Below are 21,123 nucleotides of genomic sequence, written 5' to 3'. Positions count from 1 at the left end.
GAGAAGAGCCACTCTGGCCAAGAGCAGCCTTGCCCTAGGATGATCTTGCTCCACGCCACCTAACTGAATGCTCACCTTCAGAATGCCAAAAGCCAACTGTCCCATCACTGAGATCATTGACAAATGAGATTTTTGTGCAGAAGCAAGAATAAAATGAAGATGGACTCAGAAAAAAAAAAAAAGGAAGAAAAATCTTTATTCCTTGGAAACACATTTGTAAAGATGTTATCAGTAAGATGAAAAGATTCAAAACACATTTATTTGGACACAGCACATACACTGAGGATCAAAACATCTGCTAAAATGGAATACACCTGTAAACAAATACCTCAGGGAGAGTTTATAGGTGACCAACCCAATGGGCATGGTATGCAGCTGAGTCCCTTCTCCTGAATTGACTGTGGTCACCAAAAGAGATTGGACTGTAGCAATAAATATCTTGAAGGATGTGGATACATGCTTACAAGGGCTGAAAAACGGGCCAAATTACAATTGCGTATTTTAAAGTGGAACAGTAATTACCTAATTTCACAAAAACACTAATGAAAAAATATTTCAGGCCTATCTATTAAAATATGCTTGACTCATGACTTGATATGGGGAAAATAAATATTTTGGTGTGTCACCCTAAAAGACAACACATTGTTTTCTGGTTCTGCAGAGAGACCGGGGCCAGGCCTGCCTTCCCTGTGCAATAAACGCTTTGGCACAACCTCCATTAAACCCTGCACGCGTTCATGGGAGCCTCAGGTGCGTCTCAATCGCAGGTTCCTTTTCAAAGGAGTGAAGCCTAGAGTACAATCCAACCCCCGAATCCTGAAGTGTGTATTCACAATGATGTCTTTTGGAATCATGCAAGTGAGCAGCACCGATGATTAAGACATTTAAAAACTATTTCACACTCGAGCAGCAAATTCTATCAAAATGGATGCTATGCAATTTGTGATTAGTGCTAAGGCTGAACTTCAAAGTGGCTAAACTGCTTTAAGACATGAAATTCATAAAGTCTCCTTGTGTTTACAGAACATCTAATAAGTTATATACTTTGTTGCTTTTCTGTTGCAATAGAAGGGGGTATCCGGGTATGGGAAGCGGGCATGGAAGTTTTCCTTATGAGATGTTTGGTTTGAATGAGTGCCCTCAACCTCAAAGAAATTAAATTTTCATAAATCAAAGAATTTTAGAGTCAGAAAAGACCTTGGAGATCACTTAGTCAAACTCATTTTTAGATGGGGAAGTGATGCCAGAAAAGGGGAACCAGCCCAGACGCTCACTCCGCAGCGCAGGCTGGACGCTAGCAGTCTCCGTTCCTACCGCGGTGTATGCCAAGCTACTGTCCCCCACTTTTCTGATTTAATTTGGTCCCATTAATTAAATAAGAAAGAATATCAGGTAAGTAGCAAGATGATAAACATGGACTTTTGTTCCAATTTTAAAATCAGAATATCAAAATGATTCCTGAGCTTTTAGCTCCCTTCATTTCATGGAGAAACGCTGTCAACAGTAAATCACGACTGGCTATCGTGGCTATCTTCAAATATTTACACAGACACGGGAAACGGCTCTCAGAACCATTCCTCAAAGACACTTGCAGGAACACATGCACATGACACCGAGCCCCTCCTCAGGGGTTGCGGTGACAGCATGGTGGGGACTGGAGAGAGACCCTTCGGTCTCAGAGAGCAGTCATGAGTTTGTCCCGACACGTCACACTGTGCGTCCCTCCTACGTTCCTCTGGTTCTGGGCGTGGACAGAATGGCTGTCCTCTCCGCTGGCCGGTGCTTTCCAGAGCCACCTGTCATCCTGAAAGGGTGGCCTGTTTTGTTTGCAGAGTGAATGGTTAGTGGGAGAATGGGAGAGAATTCAGAGAGGAGAGTGAGACAACACAGGTACAAAGGAAATGGGCCAGGGACCAGGGGACATGAAAGCAGGCACATGGAAATGAATGGATTGGCTACTCAGTATTTAAAAACTCTGAATGCAGATCAACTTCCAAGTTGAGAAGAGTTCTGTCTGTGGCCAAGCCATCCTTTCTCAAAGGGTGTTGGATGGCCAGGTCAGCCTGGGGAAGCCAGGTGAAGGTGGGAAGGTTCCTTTACTACGGGCAAGGCTTCTACCATGCTCACGTGCAGGGCGATCTGTGATTGCCTCAGGTGGCATTTGCCAAAAGTGCTGGACCAACAAACTCTCTTTTCAAGGGAAGGCTGATGATACACAAAATGCTGGAACCCACCCCGGAGACTCCCATGCAGGAGGTCTGGGGAGGGGCTGAAAGCTGCCATTTCCAACAGGACCCCAGGCTGACAGTTAGCAGGGCCACTGCAAGGGGCTCTGTTGAATTCCTTGTAAAAAGTGGGACTGAGGAAACTACTATGATAAAACAGGCAACACTACATAGAAAGTTTATAAAAGCAGCGTTAATGAAATAACATTTTATATCAATCTTCTGTTTCTCATGTCTGGCAAATAAGCTACCTTTAAAATATAGAATCAGAATTATTGCTCCACCAATCTAACTTGCTGCAAAAGCCACATGAATATCAAGTGATTATGACAAAAAAAAAAAATTACACTGTTGTTTTACAAGATCCAGAGCAAACTTTTATTTGCCTTGGTCTAAGCAGATTGATTTCTACCTCTGAACTTTCTCAAGGAGCAAAGCTTTTAACTCTCTTTAAGCAAACTGAACTCACGAACTTTGTTCCTAAAACAGCTTGCCACATGAACACTAATTAAGACTGATCTAAAATGCAAATCCATTTTCACAAAACTGGCCTTAAAAAACACTTTGAGGCCTAACTATAAACACAGTACTGCAGTGCCAGCTCATTGGGGAAGGGCAAGGCAGGGACCAGGCAGGGTCAGCCAGGGGTTGGTAAGCAACAGCCCTCAGGCCAAATCCCACTGTTTCTGCAAACAAGTTTTACTGGGGACACAGCCATGCCCTCTTATTTATATATTTTCTATGGCTATTTTCAGGCAACAATGACACAGTTGAGTCAATGTGAGTGACAATGACCACAGTCAAAAATACTGACTATCCTTTACAGAAAAAGTATACTGACCCTTGGGTTTAGGGAAAAAAAGATCCATTGCCAGCAAGCAAACCCTGTCCCCATCCCATTTTTTTAAAATCCTCTTAAAAAAAAACAAAACCATAAAGGCAATCCCCAAGTTTTAATCACATTTTAAGTAAACAAATTCTCAGGACAGGAAAATGTTACTTAGAAAATCTAACATCTTTGACATAACATCTGTGATACAAAATCAAACCCAAAATAACTGAGGTTAGAATGATTTTTCAAAAATTCCCTTTTATTTCACAAAAACTTGTGGCTGGCTTCTCCTGCTTTGCAAATGATTCATCCCGGCCTTGGCAATGTAGCCCTGGGGAGCTGCTTCTGCTGCAGCCTTTCAATTCATAACTAAATAGAGTGGGAGCTTTTGGAGAGAGAGGACGACTGTCCAAGGCAGAGCTCGGGAGTCCAGACACTTACCTGACGCCGGGAGAGTGAGGGTGCCACCGGGGCTGGCTGGGGTGCACAGTCGGATGGTACTGAGGCTAGAAACGAAACACCAGACTCCATTACTCGCCCGCCTCTGGATCTCAAGCATCTCATTCGCTTTCTCTTTCAGTGGCAACCACCTCAGGGGCGGAGGGGGCTGTGGACAGAAAGGCTGTAACGGAACCCTGGCTGCGGGGTGGACCTCTCCCAGGGGACTGTGTTTCTCCCACTGACAAAGGCTGGGGGGCTGGAAGCCTGTGCCTGGTTCTCAGCATGCCCTCTGCAGAGGTGGCCTCCGGGGAAGGGGCTGGGATGCTGCTCCAGGAGCATCTGCCTGGAGGAGGGTGGTCATCTGGCTCCCAGGACGGGCACCGTTCTTCCCTCCCAAGGTAACAGAAAGGCGGTGTGGGCGGGAGGCAATTTCCCTCTTCAGAAACAGTTTCTGTTGCTGCTGAGAATGATGACAACGTGTGTGATGGTGACATCTACACACACACACAAGGGCTGGACGGGGATGCTAAGTAAGGCAGTGGAGCTGTGGGTGACTTACTTTCTTCCTGGTATAAACACTAAAAATAATTTTCTAAAATGTACTCTAAAACCAAACAAACAAACAAAAAAATCCATAGCACTTATTATCTTGATAAAACTGGACGGAGGTAGACGAGGAGGGAGGGAAAGAGGGTGGGAAGTCATCCACTGCAAGAGGAGGAAAACAGATCTAGAACAGTGACCAGGGTGAACCCAGAGAGGCCTGGCTGGGTTGCAGGCAGCCTACCATCATCTGGCCTGTAGAGGGCAGCGTCCTAGACACAGTCACCATGGGGTTTCTCAAGGCTCAACTTGCTATGGGGCAAATTAAGCCCTCCTGACATTAAAGTCACTACAATCTTGGCACCATTAATCTTTTAATTATTTCTTCCCTTCCTCTTCCTTCTCCTGCTGCTTTGGTTAATAAGCAGCAGCCTGCTCTGTTACAGAAAATTCTCAGCAATTCTGCTCATCCAATTTTCATGGACCTGGGATGCCCTCCCTGCCTACTCTGTATTCCAGAAACCTTTCTTTTTGCCTTCAAACATGCCTGTCAGCAAGTTGAGTCTGCAGTCCCCAAAGGACAAGCTGCAGGGGAAAAGAATCTGGAGAAAGTATCTCAGTAGCAGAGTCTGAGAGATGACCAGGGCTCCAGAATCTCCCTGCTGCCATCTCTTCATTTCTTTCCCTTTTAGGGGATTAGGAAACCCACAGGGTTTGGATGATTAACCCAACGCCAAACTATTCAGTGGCTGTGGTCTCATAGCCAGGCCCAAAATGAAGTTCCACACCCTGGATCTTCAACAAAAAAGAACAACTAACCCGCAACTGGATCCCCTACTCTTTTCTCTGCCTTCAAACATACCAAATCCGATTCATCAGAAAGAGGTGGAAACCGGATCCACAGACCTGGAAAAAGGAGATTCTAGAACCTTCCTCGGTCTCCTCTGGTAATTTGGTGAATGTTATAAGCCAGGTGGTCCTCTCAACTGGGATAGTCATGTTCCTCTGGGGATAATGGAAATGCATGTCTGTGTTTCTGCTTGTCAGGATGACAGAGAAAAGGGAAGCTAAACATCCTGTAACTTCAGGGACAGTCCCAAACAAGGAAGAACCGTCCCTCCTTAAATGCCAATAATGTCCTCACAGAGAACACAGCCGTCCCTCCTTTGCAGTTGGCTGACTTTGCTCTACTGGGAATCAGATAAATGCTGCCACGCCATCCTCCCGAGAACTCTTCGCAGCATTCCGAGGCAACCAGGCCAGTTCTCAGGATGTTCTTTTCCCGGGCAATTTACTCCCAAACCTTGATAGAGCAATGCGGGCTCTGTAAGGCTGGCACAGGACCAGTGGTTGCCAATGATGTGGAGAGAACAATGTCTAGATAAGTTTCTGCAGATCTGATGCCAACCAGAAACTTCCTGAATGTTAACTCCAAGCAGAGAAGGCAGAGGGAGGACCCCTGTGGGGGAGAGGGAGTGCCAAGCTGGGCTGCTTTGCTTTGTTTACTTTAATTTTTCTCCTCTCCTTCAAACACTGATCACTCATCGGCAACCTCTCCCTTTCCCTGAACAGTTGCTCACACCCAACGATCCCATAACAAAAACGGCCTGTGAATGAGACTCAAGAACCCTAGGAAGGCAGGGAGAGAAGGAAACCAGACTTTTCTACTACCAAGCACCATTTACATGTTGTTCCCTGAAACTCAGAAGTCATGTCCAGGTTCTGCACACTGGGAATACAGCTTCATGTATGGAAGTCAATCATCAAATTCTTGGGAGATGTAACTTAGAAACCTAGTGAAGATGATGTCCATGGATTGAGATCTCACCCCCATGTAAGGAATTACTATCTCCAGTAAAGAAAAGAGATCATCAGCACAAGGCTCCAACATGAAATCGCTGGGGAGCAGCATCACTACCTGGGCTATTCACAGCCAGAGTAAGAATAGGGAACAGCAACCCGGGACATGGTGTCCCCTGGACACTCACACCCACCCAGGGTGAGAGACTTGACCTTCTGTGGTTTGGATGTGGTTTTCCAAGGGCTCATGTGCTGTCTTGGTCCCCAGTGTGGTGCTGTTGTGCGAGGTCATGGGGCATTTAAGAGGTGGAGCTTAGTGGGAGGTGATCAGGTCTCTGGAGGGGCGCTGTTCCTGGAAGAGATTAGAGTAATCTCCTGGGACGCTGAATAGTCCCCCCTTAGAGTGAGCTGTTATGAAAAAGCAAGCCCTGCCCCCTCGCCTGGCTCCTTGTCTCCAGGGTGAGCTCTGCTACCACACACACTCCTGCCATGGTAGTGCCTCTGCCCTAAGGCCCTCACCGGAGCCCAGAAGTCAGTGCCATGCTCGTGAACCTCCAGAACTATGAGCTAAATGAACTTATTTATTTATAAAGTATCCAGCATCAGGTATTTTGTTAGACCAACAGAAGAAAAAAATGACTAATATAAGGTCTCCAATTAAAAGTCACCAGACAGGGAGGTTGCTTTTGAGCAGAAAACAATGACCACCTGGGAAGCAAGGTACAATCCACCCAGGGTCCCCTGCCTGGCTGCTCATTAGAACCACCTCAGGAACTCTGAAACTCTGCCCACGCCCAGTTCCTATTCCCTAGAGTTTTTGCTCCATCTTTCTAGGGTGAGGCCCAGGCACTGTTTTTTTTAAATGCTGGCCGGATTGTTTTCATGTGCAGTAGGATGAGAATCCCTAGACCCGGTGGCTTCCAACTGAGGAGAGCAGGAGGAAGGGGCTCCTGAGCTGGTATTCAAAATATGTCTTAGTGTACGGATAGGAGGTAAAGGAATCCCGGGCAGACAAGCATGGGCAAAGGAACAGTGGGAAGGAATTAGGGGTGACAGTCATGTAATTCCCTGGGTGGAACACTTGGGGTGTGATGAGGAGTAGTGAGAAAGAAAATGCAGAGACGTTGGAGCCAGGTCACAGAAGGCTGCGCAGGGCCAGGGAGGGCCGTCCACCTGGCCGAGGAGGAGGCTGCACTGCGGACCATGTTTCTCGTGCCACCAAGGGCTTTCGTTTAGTGGGTGGACAGGCAGGCAGGCACATGGGCTCTGGCTGGCCGTCCCAGGGAAGAGTAGAACATCAACTGTGGAACACACTTGTACTTCTGTAGACGAGAGGCCTAGAACAGCGCTTTACAAAGCAGGTTCAAGAAACCACTTTTCCACTGATATTAATGGGTTTGCCATTAAAAAAAAAAAAAGGAAGAGAAGGCTAGGGTTTTTTTTGTTTTGGGTTTTTTCTTTATGGGGTTCGGGGGGATCAATACACAGATGATTTGGCAAAACAACGGATTCTAAAGATATGTAAAATAAAATGTGCCTTTCTTGCAGGATTTTTAATACTGTTACATCCCAATGGACATTTAAGATCCATGAAGGTAAAGGAAGGAAGCAACAGTTCCCAAACATTTGACCAAAGCATCCTCTTCTAGAGGCACATCTCAAGGGACTCGTGTTCCCAGGCCTAGGACACGCTTCAACAAAAGGCTGTCTTATTTGAATGTCACCACGAGGTTGCATTTGACCACCCAGAAACTTAAGATGTCCCTGATGTTTGCCAGTTGCCAAGGTTCAGAAAAACAGGCAGTTCAGATGACCAGGAAGAATCAGAGGCCTGAAGGGAAGGTTTCTCTTATTGTTTTCTCAAAACAAAACAAAACAAACAAATGGACATATTACTTCTTCAAAATCTGATGATATACATAATGACTGGTAAGTATGGCAAATTTAGAAAGATCTTTAAAAAGTAGGATCTCACCTGGTAATTATGGACTTCAGGATTTGTTTTGGAGCTAAAAAGAAAAAGAAACATTGTAACTTTAGGGGACGTGAAGTGGCATTACTGCAGACCTATTTAATCAGAAACCCCTCCTGTGTGCTCCCTGCTCCATTCTGAATGCTCACACAGAATTTCTTTTTGGTTATTGGATGCTTAAATGAACATATAACCAGGCAAACCACAGATAGCAATCTTCATCCGGCACTTTAGGTAACATTCCAAAATCACCTAAATATTGCTAACAGGTAATATTCCAAAATGCAGCTGTGATATCGTATTTTGGTCCCAGAAAGGAGGTCCTTCCAGTTTTGCAAACCAAGTAACTTCAGTTCCCACTACAGGCTGCCCTGACCTCTCTGGCGGGGGGGGGGGGGGGGGGGGGGGGGGGGGGGGGGGGGGGGGGGTCCCAGGAAGCGACGGTGCTGTACTGAGCTTCTTCCAGCAGGAGGCACCGTGGCCAGCCATTGCTGGACATCTACCACCATTGGTGGATGGCACTCTGGTGGCAGCCACACGTGGCTCCCTCGTTCTTCACTAAGCTGCTGCTGCTCTGGGCACCACCATGGAACGCTCACTCCACACAGGCTGTGCTGGGAACGTGGCATCTGTTATTGTTTAATCCACAACACAACAGGGCGGTGAGGTCGACTGCTTCCATCCACCTCATTTCACAGATAAAGGAACAGCTGCCTAAAGAGAGTCAGGAAACCTGCTCAGGGTCGCCTGGCGAGTCAATGGCAGAACCAGGGCTGGACTGAACAGCTGCTCAGTCCCAAAGTCCGTCTTCTCTCAGAGGACGAAGGAAGAGTTCAGAGCTCCTCACGCATCTTATTTTGACGGCATTTTTAATAGAATTACCCTGCGAGCCTCTCCCCAAACACATACACACACACACACACACACACACACACACACACACACACACAGAGAAGAGGTTGGTGTAAGATGCAACGTATTTAAAATGCAAGTTCGATGTCTGCCAGAAACCCACCAACATGGCACTCATTGGATAATTGCTGTTGCTAGGGCGGTGTGCTTGAAATCAAGTTTATTGCTTCTGCAACAGTGACAGGGAAAGTGTCCTGCCTATGAGTCTTGCCTGGGGTTTAACTGGCTCTGGGCCGGATTGCCGCGGGCTGGGCTTCATCGGGCAGGCTAAGTGGTCTGTGAGGGGCTGTTTTCCTGGTAGCACCTCTGCAGCCCAGGGCACAATTTCATACATGGCTCCCGTAGCAATCCCTCTCACCCCAGGATCTCACCGGCTGCGAAGAGCAACTGAACAGCTGTGAACAGCGGTTATTAGCTCATTTGTTCCTAAAGGGTATATTTACTGGGGCTTTATTTTTCCCCGCCTTGGGAGTATTTTTTTTTTTTTTAGTCTGTTTTCATTCCCAATATATAATCTCCACTAGACACTAAGAGGAAAATGTCATTTTATTAGGGAAATACAAACAAACAATCACCTTCTAAGAGAGCAAAGAACTGCTACAATCACAAGCCCCTGAGAATTAAGAGTGAGACACCAGACAGGCTAAGAAAGGTGCAAGTGTTTTTTAGCATACTACCTGCCAGAAAGACTCTAGAAATAGGCACACCTGCAGAGCACGCTAACCCATGCAAGAGTGCTGCCATCTCCTTCTACCGCAGGCAGCCGGGGCAATGCACAGGGTTCGACAGGACCCTCGAGCCCCTTCATTAGATACTGAGAATAAAACCCAGAGGCAAGAGGCTGAACGCGTGAGCCCCAGCAGAACAGCACTGCAAGCGTGGCTGGAACCAGGGCACAGCTCCCAGCTGTGTGATCCCAGGGGTTGGTTCTGTTCTCCAGAACCCTGGGCTCCTTGAAGGTACCCTGAAGCCACCTGGGGGGAGGAGGCAGATGAGCAGCAGGGCCTGCTCCCCTCTCCCACTGAGCTTGCTCCAGAGCAGCTCGGTGTTTGTCTGTTCTGTTCACTGGCCTTCTATGTTGGGCTTTTTCTGGAGTGTGTGCATGGGGGTGGTGCCCAGTCTAAAAAAGCTGGGAAAATGCTGATGGAGCCCGACCTCCTTGATTGCAAATGAGAAAAAGGAGAACCAGAAAGGGGAAGCCAAGGCCCCAGAGCATGAAGCTGTGCTGGGAGAGAGGGCTCCTGAGGCCTTGGCAGGGCTCTGGCCACTAACCAGGGCAGCAGCAACCTGCCCCACCACATGCCACATCTGCTCACTGGCCTAGCTGAGAATACACTGCAAGTGAAGCCGTGCCCGTCTCAAACGCCACTCTTCCCAGCAGCCTGGAGACCCATGACTGGCAGGCTAACTAAACTGGACTACCCACCTGTGCCTGGAGTCCAGAGCAAGAGTCAGCAATCTGAAATTGGTTCTCTCACATGACATCTGTCCCCACAAGTCCAAACTCACACAAGAAATACCGTTGTTTCAAGAGGAAGAGACAGATATATATGCCAGGTAGGTCAGCGGCTCTCACCTGAGCTGCACACTAGACTCACGCGGGGAGCGCTGAAAACCATGTAAGTCACTTGGCCCACCACATGGCCTGGTCAAGGCGTGCCTTTCTGAGCTCACCCGATAATTCTAATGTACAAGAAAGATCAAGAACATCTCTGCTAGGGAAGGGGGTTCAAACTGGCTGAATTCAGTCCATGGCCGAATCTGGCCCAGTATTTGTTAATAACATTTTATTAGAACACAGCCATGTCTGGTCATTCACACACTGTCATAGCTGCCCGAGTACAGAGCCAGATGGTTGTAAAGAGCCAGCACACAGCCGGTGGAATGGAAAGCACTTTCTATCTGTCCTTTACAGAAAGTTTCCTGATTCCTGTGCTGGAGATTTTCAGTCTTGTGCTAAGTTTCTTTCCTGCAGGAATTGCAGTGAAGGTGTTAATGTCTTCTGCCATGTATGACTGACACCTGCAGGTCACTGAGAAGACCCGGCGCCTGTCGGAAGCACGGCCTTCCTTCCCCATCACCGGCTGCCACACTACCAGCACAGTGTGCTCCACACGTGCCTAGCACCTTTCTCGTCCACTATTGTAACAGACAAGGCACAACATTTCTCAAACTGAGCATCTGTTTCCCAGAAAAACAAAACTGCCTTGGAACATTCCATTGTGTACTTATTGAAAACCGGGAGGATGATATAGCCAGGCAGCAGAAAAGGGGGGAAAAAAGTATCAGGTGACTCACTCAGACTTAATTGTTGTATTAAGGGGAAAGTCGGTATTGCGAATAAACACAGTAATCAGGGAGCAGAGCTGTGCTCGAGGCGGGGAGCTGACTTACCAGAGCTGAGCAGCGATCACTGGGTTGCTTGCTGGAAAAGAAAAACTAAAAGTTAGGACATCTTAGTGAGCTTTACAACTTCACCAGGCAAAGACAGAGGCTGGTCACAGACTGGTCCCAGCCCAGTCCAGGTCACAAGCACTGTGGCTACTTTGCCTTCCCCAAGGGTGTGAGCCACCCCCGCTCCAATGCACTCTGCCCCTCCCTTCAGTGCCTACAGCAGCCCCTCCCTGAGCAGCCTCCTGGGGCTGGGCAAGCTGCAAGGTGGACACCAGACAATCCAGGAGCTCACGGCTGAGACATAGACCAGAAGCACAGAAATAAAGGGAAGCTTGAGGGAACCAAGGCAGACTTCTGACTGGGGTGGGGGCAGAGTCTGCATGGCAGGGGCCCAGAGTCTGAGTTGGAACTTATTCATGTACACTTCATTTTTTTTCCTCCCCATTTTAAGAAGGACGTGGCAGGGAAAAAATCATTAAAAGCTTTACAAAGAAGATGCTGGAATTCTGGCTAGAAAAAAGAAGTCTGTAAAATAAAAGGGAAGAAAAGGAACTGGAGACCAGGAAGAAGAGTGGGAGGGAATCACAGGAGTAGGGTTCTGGAAGAACTCCAGGCCATCTGGTGGGGTCAAGACACAGGGCTCAGGGCCTGTTCCTTTTATGCACACGCAGAGGGACAGGGACCTTACTACTGTCTCAAATTAGTAATTTTTATCTTTGGAAAATTCTTCCCTACACTGGGCTGCTTTGGGTAACTATGACCCAATGGCCCACACGTGCAGGCATGATCCTACTCAAGCAGACAATAGCCCCTGGAGCAGCGAGTTCTCCCTCCCCCACCCCGGACACTCCCCAGTTGCTACAATCACTCATCGACTCATATCCCTTCTCTGGACATGCTCCCATTCTCCGGCCTTTCTAGAAAGCGAGGCCATGTTTTCTGGGCGTTGGGCATTTTTCTTCCACTAAAAGAGCTGAGAATGACTAAGACGTTCTGGCTGCCATGATTACTGCATTGTTAGTTTGTTCATAAAGGAAGGAGACGGAGGGGAGGTGGGGTAATGAAAGTTAAAGATTCTAGAAGGAGCAAGTGGGGAAGCTGGTTTCCCTGGAGGCACACTAAGTCCTGAGCTGTGAAGAAAAATGTACAGAGGCCACAAAGGGTAAAGGTCAGAGAGGAGGGGTGCTCGGTGCTCTCGGCCCTGCTGCAAAAGAGCCTCCACTGAGAGCTAAGCTGCGTGTCCCTGAGGGAGGAGCTGAGACAGGCAGTGAAGGCTGGGCTCAAACGGAAGGAGCCGGCTGGCTCATCCACTGACCTAGCACTTCCTGGTTCCAGGTCTCACAGGGTGGGCCACAGAGGTAAAGGACAGACAAGATTCAGGGTGGGGGGGTTTGGGGAGGGGAAGGGGTAACATCCCAGGACCTGGCTACCTTCAAGGAGAAGGTGGGCCTGGACTGACTGCAGGCCCCTGAGCCAAGTCTCTCCAAGTTCTGCATCTACTCCATGTGGTCAGATTCTAGTTAACAGGAGCCTGAGGTCCCCACCAGAAATGGCAAGATGGTGGAGAGAAGAGACCCAGCACCTTTTATAAGCAAGACAGGTGTTCACCTATCATACCACTGAGGTCCCAGTTCTAAAAGAAGCAGAGAGGCACATGAAAGAGAATAATTGTCCTGGGGGAGAGCAGGAGGTGACATGCAAAGGGGTGACTAAAGACTGCAGGACAGCAGAAGCCCTGACCCCCACCAAGAGAACACCCCAGGATCACTTTCAAAAGTTTCAGATGATGAAGCAGGACGGCAGCAAGTTCCCTCTCAGGCTGCTGGAGCCAGCCCCTCAGAGCTTGACCCACTAAGCTGTGCTATAAAATGCCAAGGCAGAATGAAAACTGCAGAACCTTTGAAGGTGGAATGTCTCCGGGACGGGTAGCGTTTACTCGGCTTCCTCTCGAAGGTGCTGGTTCTTCGTAACCTGGCGCCGTGCGTGGCCTGATACTCCGTCCGCCCACTGGGAAGTGAACATGTGTTTACGCGTTACCATTATCAGAATCTCAGCACTTCCTACATATTCGGAAGTGAGTTTGTATGTTCAAGAGCACCAGTGTACGTTCCTGGTAAAGACACACTAAGTTTAAGCTTTGAATGTGGAAACAAAATCATATTTGCCAAAACTAGGCTATGTGACAGAGGAAGGTATTTTTACTAAGGGACAAAACCTGCAATTTAAGTACCAGCCACTTGGCTGCACAAACCAAGCAGGTCTGAGTACCTGGAACACTGGCTAAGAGAACGTTGATTAGCACACAAAATAGCCTTTCAGTGGAACACACTGTGTGAGACATTTAACTCATCTTTTAGAAAGCTGGTACCAATGACCCCTTTGCTAAGCCCTGGCTGCTTCTTGCTATGCCCAGGGAAACAGTATTTATCTCACCAGGGCTCTGCTGCAGCTTCCAGGAGGGATAGCTGTTCTCTGCTCATCTGCCATCAATCCAGCGACTCCTGGTTTATGATTTATCAGATGGAAGGAGACGAATGCCACAGGCTCCGTGTGTCTCCAAGGGGCAGCCTCATCTCAAAGCTTCCCTTCCGACTACAGTTCTCCTTGAAACCCAGAGGACACTAGGTACAGGCCCCATCCTGGGGGAGTGTCCTCCCAGGAGGGAACAGGCCTGCCTTGGCAAGCACCCCCACTCCCCACGGCCCTCCGCGCCGCCACCCCAGCAGACCACGGAGCCGCTCTGCCAGCCGCTCTGACATTTCCATCCTCCGAGAGCTCTGTGATTCGATTCTTTCTCAAAAGGACTTGGTCTTTTTCATTTTTTTCCCCCCCTTGGAGCATTTAAAAATACATTCAAACAAAATAATTCTTTAAACAGAAGTGCACAGCCATTTCCTTGCACAGTAGATAAATCTGAAATGAGCAAATCTTTTGGCATTTTTAAACAGAGTTTAGGGACATGCCAGGTGTGGGCAGAGGTTATGAAACCATGTGTAGTTTTATATCTCGTAACTGAGGTTCTCAGACCTACACATGCATCTCAAAAGTCAACCCGGGAGCCCATTTAAAATGCACATTCCAGGACCTCACACAGAGATGCGCCTGCTCACAGGCTCTGATTACAGGGTCTCTGGTCATTCTCATTTCTAACAAACACCCAGGGAGTTTCCATGCACTTAGAGAAAGACATGGTCTTAGAATCAAAGGTAAAAATGTATCACAATAAGCTCTCTATTTCTTCAGGCTCTTCACAGATTCAAATATCTACTGAGACTTCCAAGGGGAGACAGAGATACACACACACAGACATCTGCTCTCATTCTTAATCAAAACCAAATTTCTTGACATTGGCATGGGAAAGGAAGACTACCACCGGGGGTTAGATAGACAAGAGACAGATTGTCAGGTTGTGAGTCTCTGCACTACCATGACTGTGGGAGACTTTGAGCCCTGGTTTTCTTGTCTAAAAACTGGGGATAGTCAATCTACCTCAATATTAAGGCTGCTTCAAGATTAAGGTGGATACATAAAGAGTTCTAGCAGAGTGCTGTCCAGAAGAAGTTTCCACAATGATGCTATGCCCGGTTGGCCCTGCCCAGTAAGTAGCCACTACTGTCAAGAGACTACCAAATACTTAACATGTGGCTGGTAAGACTGAGGCACTACATTTTAAAGTTTATTAACTATCCATTAATTGAAATAGCTCCATGTAGCTAGTGGCTACTGTACTGGACAGCATAACTCCAGTTGCAGGCCAGCTATGGACAATTTTGTCACTATAGGTTGAACATCCCTAATTCAAAAATCCAAAGTCTAGGGGCTGGGGTTGTGGCTCAGTGGTAGAGCATTTGCCTACCACATGTGACGCACTGGATTTGATCCTCAGCACCACATAAAAACAAATAAATAAATAAAGATATTGTGTCCGTCTACAACTAAAAAAAAATTTAAAAAATCCAAAGTCAAGAATGCTCCCAAATTCCCAAACTTTTGGGTGCTAAGACTCAAATACTTGCAAAATCGAATATGTGAATATTCCAAAATCCGAAAAGCTCCAAAAAAATTTAACATTTCTGGTCCCAAGCATTTTGGATAAGGTATTGTCAACCAGCTTTAGTTCCATTTTATCAATGAGGCCAAAAGAGCTTAAGTGGCTGGCCGGAAGGTCAGAGCTTAAGAAGGAAGTGGGGCTGGGCCCCGTGGTCCAAAGCGCTGGGTTCACAAAGAGAAGCGGCTGCCTTCCTTTCAAACGCATCACCCGTGTCCCAAGGCGGCCCCACCTGAATCTGAAGCGGGAGCCCAGTCGGATGAAGTCGGATCTGGTGGACTTGCTGTTTCCCGGCGTGCGCAGGCGGAAGAAGGCGTGGTGCTCCACGGCACACTTCCACAGGTGCTTGCAGGTCCGGGCACTGTCCAACCGGAACACGAAGGTGTGCTCTTGCTCACGGCCCTGAGAGAGCAAGCACAGGGTCCGGTGGGGCATCTGTCACATCAAAGCAGGGCGGTTCACAGCAAGGAAGGCCGACGGGGGTGCAAGGCCTACCTGGTCGTCATCCTCCACCACCACCAGTGTCAGTTTGCTCTTTTTAAAATCCATTTTGGTAATTTTAGGCCTGGTCAGAGAGAAAGCATTTTAAAAAGCACAGTCTGCAGTAAAATGATCTATCTACACATCAAACAGCAGTTTCCTTTCTACTTTTAAAGCTTAGATTGGCTAAGAAAAAAAATCATTCATTCATTTAAATGTGATTTTTATCCAGAGGTTTCAGGGTAAATTGCCACACACCCACAATGAGAAAAGGCTGGTGTGATTTTAAAATAAATCTGGGTGTTGCATATCCCTCAATAATCATCCATCACATAGACTCCACCACAAAATAGGAAAAGACATTTTAATATTAGACAAAACTAAATTACCAAAAGAATAAGCCTATTTTGTTAGCTCCTTCAAAGATTAATATGCCTGTCGGGGTCAGTCCAAGAGAATATTCACAGCCATCTCTTCCCTACAAACAAACGAAGTGACAATCGGTAGAGGGTTCTAACAGGTCGTCACAGAGCAGAATGCAAAAACAGTTCCCTCACCACAAGTTACTTTGTTGGCACGCCGTTTACAGACTTTTCAATAATAGCAAAAGCAAATGACTTGAGCGTGGGCAGTCCTTACCCTGACAATGTGCATGTCTACCCCATACATTTCCAGCCACTTCGCTTTATTCAGATAGGAGAGTTCCGCCTGGGCAGGGCTCTTTCCCCTTAGAAAAACCAACGGAAACACATGTAAACCGGGACTCGTACACCCGCGGGGCTCTGAGGGCACTCCACACTGGGCAAGGTTACGCAGCAACGACAGCAACGGGGGGCAGCAGCTTCTACTGACCGAAAAGATCTCCAAGAACATACTGTTACTGAATAGAAAGATCACAGGACAGTGCTTATAATAGGGTCACTTAAGAAAACAAGACCACATTTTTTTTGGTGGGGGTGTAGATTCGGATATTGAAACACAAAGGAAAGGGTGGGAAGGACACACAACAAGGCTGCCACCAAGGCTTCCTGCAGGGCGGGAGCTGCGCCTGTGTGTGATGGGGTGAGTGGTGGGAGGACACCAGAGTCACACAGTTCCATATTGTTTCAATGATACAATGAGAGTGCACGCATGTCACCTTCCATTAACAAATCAATAAAAAAAGTTATCAGGCTTTTCGGAAGGACTGAGGGGCTACAGGAGGCCAGGCTAAGTTCCAGGTCTGAGAGCAGCAGGGTGGTGTGTGGGGAAGTGGGGCTGGTGCAGGGGAAGGGGGATCCCAGGAAAGTGAGTGAGTGAGTGAGGTTCAACCGTGTTGCATCAGGGGAGGAACCAGAGATAAATGACATGGCTGGCTTTAGGTATGAGACCATGTCTCCTGAAATACAACGCAGCATAGCACATGGTCTCAGCTGCGGGGACTCCTGAATGGCAGGGCTACAAGGCTGGGCACTTGAGGTCAGAAGTGTTTCTGATTTCAGGTATGTGCAGATTCTGGGATACCTGAGGACGATGAGAGACCTTGGGATGGGACCCAAGTCTAGACATAAAATTCATTTACGTCTCCTATACACACTATGCACATAGCCTGAGGGTTTTATACACTGTTTATAACTGTGTATAATTTATACACTGTTTTTATTATGCCTGTATTTTGATTGTGACCCACTGTCCCAAGAAGTCAGCGTGGAATTTTCCAATGTGTCATGCTGGTGCTCAAAAAGTTTCATATTTTGGACTTTCAGATTAGGGATGCTTGTATTTCTCAAAGGTTTACTCTAGAAGGTTCAGGTCAGGGTCACCAGAGACCCAGGTGTGTGAGAGTGGTTTGGGGCAGTGCCATCTTGCCGGGTACACTAAGCAAAGCTCTGTTCAGAGGGAGAAAGGGACTACAGCTTGGTTCTTGCTGCATATCTCTCAGAAGAGAGATGACTTGCAAGCCACTGGGGACATAGGAAGCACAGCACAGAAGTCATGAGCTGAAGCTGCTGTCGTACAGCCGTCAACGAAGCAATTCTACAGTGGAGAAGACAAAACACACACACACACACACACACACACACACACACACGATGAGTAAACAGATCGGAATGCTACAAGGGGGCGTCAAGGTACCTGCACTCTTTCCATCTCTGGAAGATATCAAATTCCATGGCTTCTGTCTGATTTGGAATGAACCGAAATTCAGACACAAGCTCTGGCGTGTGTTCCGGAAGCTCACACTCCCCAAGCTCGGCTGCAAGTTTCATAAAAGGGAGGAAAACAGGAGACATTGAATACTTTCAGTTATCGCTGCAGCTAAGTCTAAAGGCATTCTGCATGACTATACGGCACAGGTACCCCCTGAGGCATAGCTCTTTCCTTCCAGGGGGATGGAACTCTCATTTGCTAGTCCTACGTTCACTCAAAACCCCCAAGAATCATTCTGATGCCCTCCCCGTCGGGCGATACGCCATCACCTTGGTTATTACTGTCTTCTTCCCGACTATTTCTCCCATCCAGGGAGGCCCTGATTGCATTTTTCCTGAGAAGTGGTGGGCCCCACAATTGCAATAAAAGCCAATGGCAGGGAATGAGGATCTGCCCAGCAATATCCACAGCACGAGGCGCTTGTTAAGGGCAGGTGAGAGCACTTCAGGGTCTGCAGTGCCAGAGAGGATGGGCGGGGAATTCGGTGCATGCAGAATCTGAGAGAAAAACAAGGAGGGAGAGGCGGCGAGAGGGCTGCCGGAGCAACTGCAGCCAAGCAGGCAGAACCCGGGAGGGAGGCAGCTGTGCAGAGAAGAGAAGCAGCGACAGGAGAGACCCCCGCAGAAAGCCCAAAGCGCGCTGCACAGTCCCTGCTCTTGCCAAGTCACCCACAGGATGGAGGCCCCAGGGACACAGGTGGCTCTGCCCCTCCAGGCAAGAATAAGAAGATCCACTCTCCCCACCCAACCTCTGCAGACCCCAGAATAAAAAGGACTCCTTCAGTTTCCTCCAATTCCAGGCTATACAGTATGGTTCACAGACCAGCAGCACACACGTCACCAGCGAGTTTGTGTGAAATGCACACTCCCAGGCCCCGCCCCCAAGACTCAAGTAAAGCCTGCCTTGTCCCAAGACACCCAGGGGACAGTTGAACACCTTCCTTGGAAATCATAAACTGATTTCCAACAGTGAGTTTTGAACTTGAAGGTGCATCAGAATCACCTGGTGGGCTCATTGAAACACACGTCCCTGGCTCCACACCCAGAGTTTCTCCAGGTCTGGAAGGAGGCCCAGAATTTGCATTTCCCAGGTGATGCTGATGTAGCTGACCTGGAAAGTGTTCCTGGAGAACCTCTGCTTCACACACCAACTTCACCAACAGACCAAAGCAGGCCTAGGTGCCCCAACAGTCCAGGGACAGCAACTCACTATGTACCCAGCAACCCTTTCCACCACCCCACTAGGCCATGCCCAGCCAGCATGGGCTTCTGAGATCCTGCTCCCACATTCTATCTTCCTGGGAGGGACTCCAGCTGGCTTGCAGAGTAGAGAAAACAGTCCTTGTCGACACAGAGGAAGCAGTGATACCAGACTCAGATGGACAGCGAGGGGCCTGTATAAGATGAGGCACAGACCGGGGCCTGCTAAAGGCCCCCCTGCAGCCCCTCACCTGCACGTGACCCAGGGCAGACTTGGTCAGGGTGTGCGGCACTTGGTACCCTGGGCAAAGGCACAGAGGAGGACTGCTCTGGAAACACTATTTGCCCAAAAAGGGTGGAGTTGGTTTTCCTCTGCTGAAGGCCACCACCGACCTCTAAGAGGCAGTTGTGCAACCAAGTACCTGGGAATCCAGAGGGGCTGTGTGGTCTGGAAAGACTCCCATGACATGAACCTATGTGGCGCCTATGGGTCACTGCTTCGAGTGGTACTGCAGACAGGACAGGACTAACTGTGCCGGTGACATCATTGAGCGCCAGAGGGAGAAGCCAGGCGATGATAAGGTCTTCCTGGGGGGCACAGACTGGGCGTGGGGGCCAGCATCCAACCTCACCTTCCCTGCACTACAGGAGGCCTGAGCGCTGCTTGGTACCATTTTGAGGTAGCATGCCTGCCTTCCAATAAGCTGGTAGAAGAACTTGACACCTCACTGGGCTACAGCCTCTGCAGCGAGGCTCCAGCTCCAAGAAAGGTGGAGGGTAATGGGCACAACCCAGACATAGGAGAGCTGGAATCCCAACTCCACCATGTACTAGCTGTGTGACCTTGGGCAAGTCACTTAACCACTCTGGGTCTTTGATGCCTTATCTGTAAAATGGGAATCGTCCCAATAAGGACAAAACAAGAGACTACAGGCGTACAACAAATGACTGACTGTCCAATTCATCTTCCTCCATTCATTTTTTCCCCTTTACTTGGATTAATTTTCAATTCTACCACAAATTTATTCCCCAAGGAGCACAAGTCTCCATATAGGGCCACCCTATCACAACTCGGAAGTGACTTCTGACTCAAGGACAGCAGTGGCAAGACACGCCTTCAAGGCTCACGCAGGGGAGGAAACACACCCTTCATTTGACTCAGACCCACAGAGCTGCTCTAGTGATCAGAGCCCAGGGCAAACTGCTCGGCTGTATCAGGCATTTACCAGGAGACGGGGTGGGGAGGGCACGGGGACGGATGTGACAAGAGCTTCCCCGTGTGTGTCCACGTCTTCTAAGTCTTTTTACTTGAACTTGACAGAACGATTGCTTCTTAAATTATACTAACGTTATGGCTCCCCCTCCAGTGGGTGATCTTTCCAAGAAAGGCTCATGGGCAGCTAATCTTCCGCCGGTCTCTGCTTGGGACAAGGCAGCTGGAGCTGGTCTCGGACTGTCTTGCTGCCTCTGTCACACAGGGTGGGGTGTGGTGCTGGTGTGTGTGCCCAGGCCTGTAATCACTGAGGACAATATACAACCTGCAACATTGTGCCAATGGCCTTAGGAGAAAACCTCTCCTGACGGGCGGCCCCTGGTGCTTTCATTTCACTAACGACACCCTGACACCTCCTGCTGGGCTGCTGCGCCTGATGGCACAGCTCAGCCCTCAAGGGAACGCAGGTCACAGGCTATGCCGGTGAGGTCTGTCCCTGGCCAGAGCTGACAGGCTGCTGCCACACTCCCTAAGCCATGGCCACCCCGTGGCAGTCCCTGTGGGCCTGATCCATCACAGAAACAGGGATAGGAAGCACTGAGCGCTGTATGTGACTCGGATGGCTATGAATGACTCTATCATCACCTCCACCACCAGTGCCTGCAGACCACACAGGAGGCACCCTTCAAAGTCCCTGGGGTTTCTCCAAATCATTCTGCACTGAGTGATCGTCTGCCATATGTCAAACCCCATTAGACAGTAGGATTTGAGATGACTCCGGAACAGAAGTTTCAGGTGACAGGAGTTTCCTGTCTTTGAGTGAAAACATGGCAAAATACATGTACTAAAAATACCAACATAGAGAAAATGTGTA

At 48.5% G+C, this 21,123-nt stretch overlaps 1 protein-coding gene across 8 annotated transcripts in view; it reads right to left on the bottom strand.

The window, feature by feature from the left end:
• Positions 1-21,123, bottom strand: part of Epb41l4b (erythrocyte membrane protein band 4.1 like 4B) — a 131,790-nt gene that overhangs the window by 56,559 nt on the left and 54,108 nt on the right. For 7 of the 8 annotated variants that reach the window (XM_047524308.1, XM_047524310.1, XM_047524309.1 and 4 more), the window contains exons 7-15: positions 17,763-17,883; positions 16,287-16,374; positions 16,037-16,125; positions 15,663-15,732; positions 15,400-15,569; positions 13,017-13,126; positions 11,120-11,150; positions 7,817-7,850; positions 3,499-3,563 (exon numbers count right to left, since the gene is read on the bottom strand). In XM_047524308.1, coding sequence (XP_047380264.1) covers positions 3,499-3,563; positions 7,817-7,850; positions 11,120-11,150; positions 13,017-13,126; positions 15,400-15,569; positions 15,663-15,732; positions 16,037-16,125; positions 16,287-16,374; positions 17,763-17,883 — 778 coding nt within the window. Of the gene's footprint in view, positions 1-179; positions 1,818-3,498; positions 3,564-7,816; positions 7,851-11,119; positions 11,151-13,016; positions 13,127-15,399; positions 15,570-15,662; positions 15,733-16,036; positions 16,126-16,286; positions 16,375-17,762; positions 17,884-21,123 lie in introns of those variants that run through there. The other variant, XM_047524315.1, reaches the window with a different exon arrangement.

The sequence above is a fragment of the Sciurus carolinensis genome, chromosome 14, assembly GCF_902686445.1.
Source record: "Sciurus carolinensis chromosome 14, mSciCar1.2, whole genome shotgun sequence".
Taxonomy (NCBI): Eukaryota; Metazoa; Chordata; class Mammalia; order Rodentia; family Sciuridae; genus Sciurus; species Sciurus carolinensis.
Note: the sequence above shows the minus strand (reverse complement) of the source record. Positions and strands in the feature narration are given on the sequence as shown.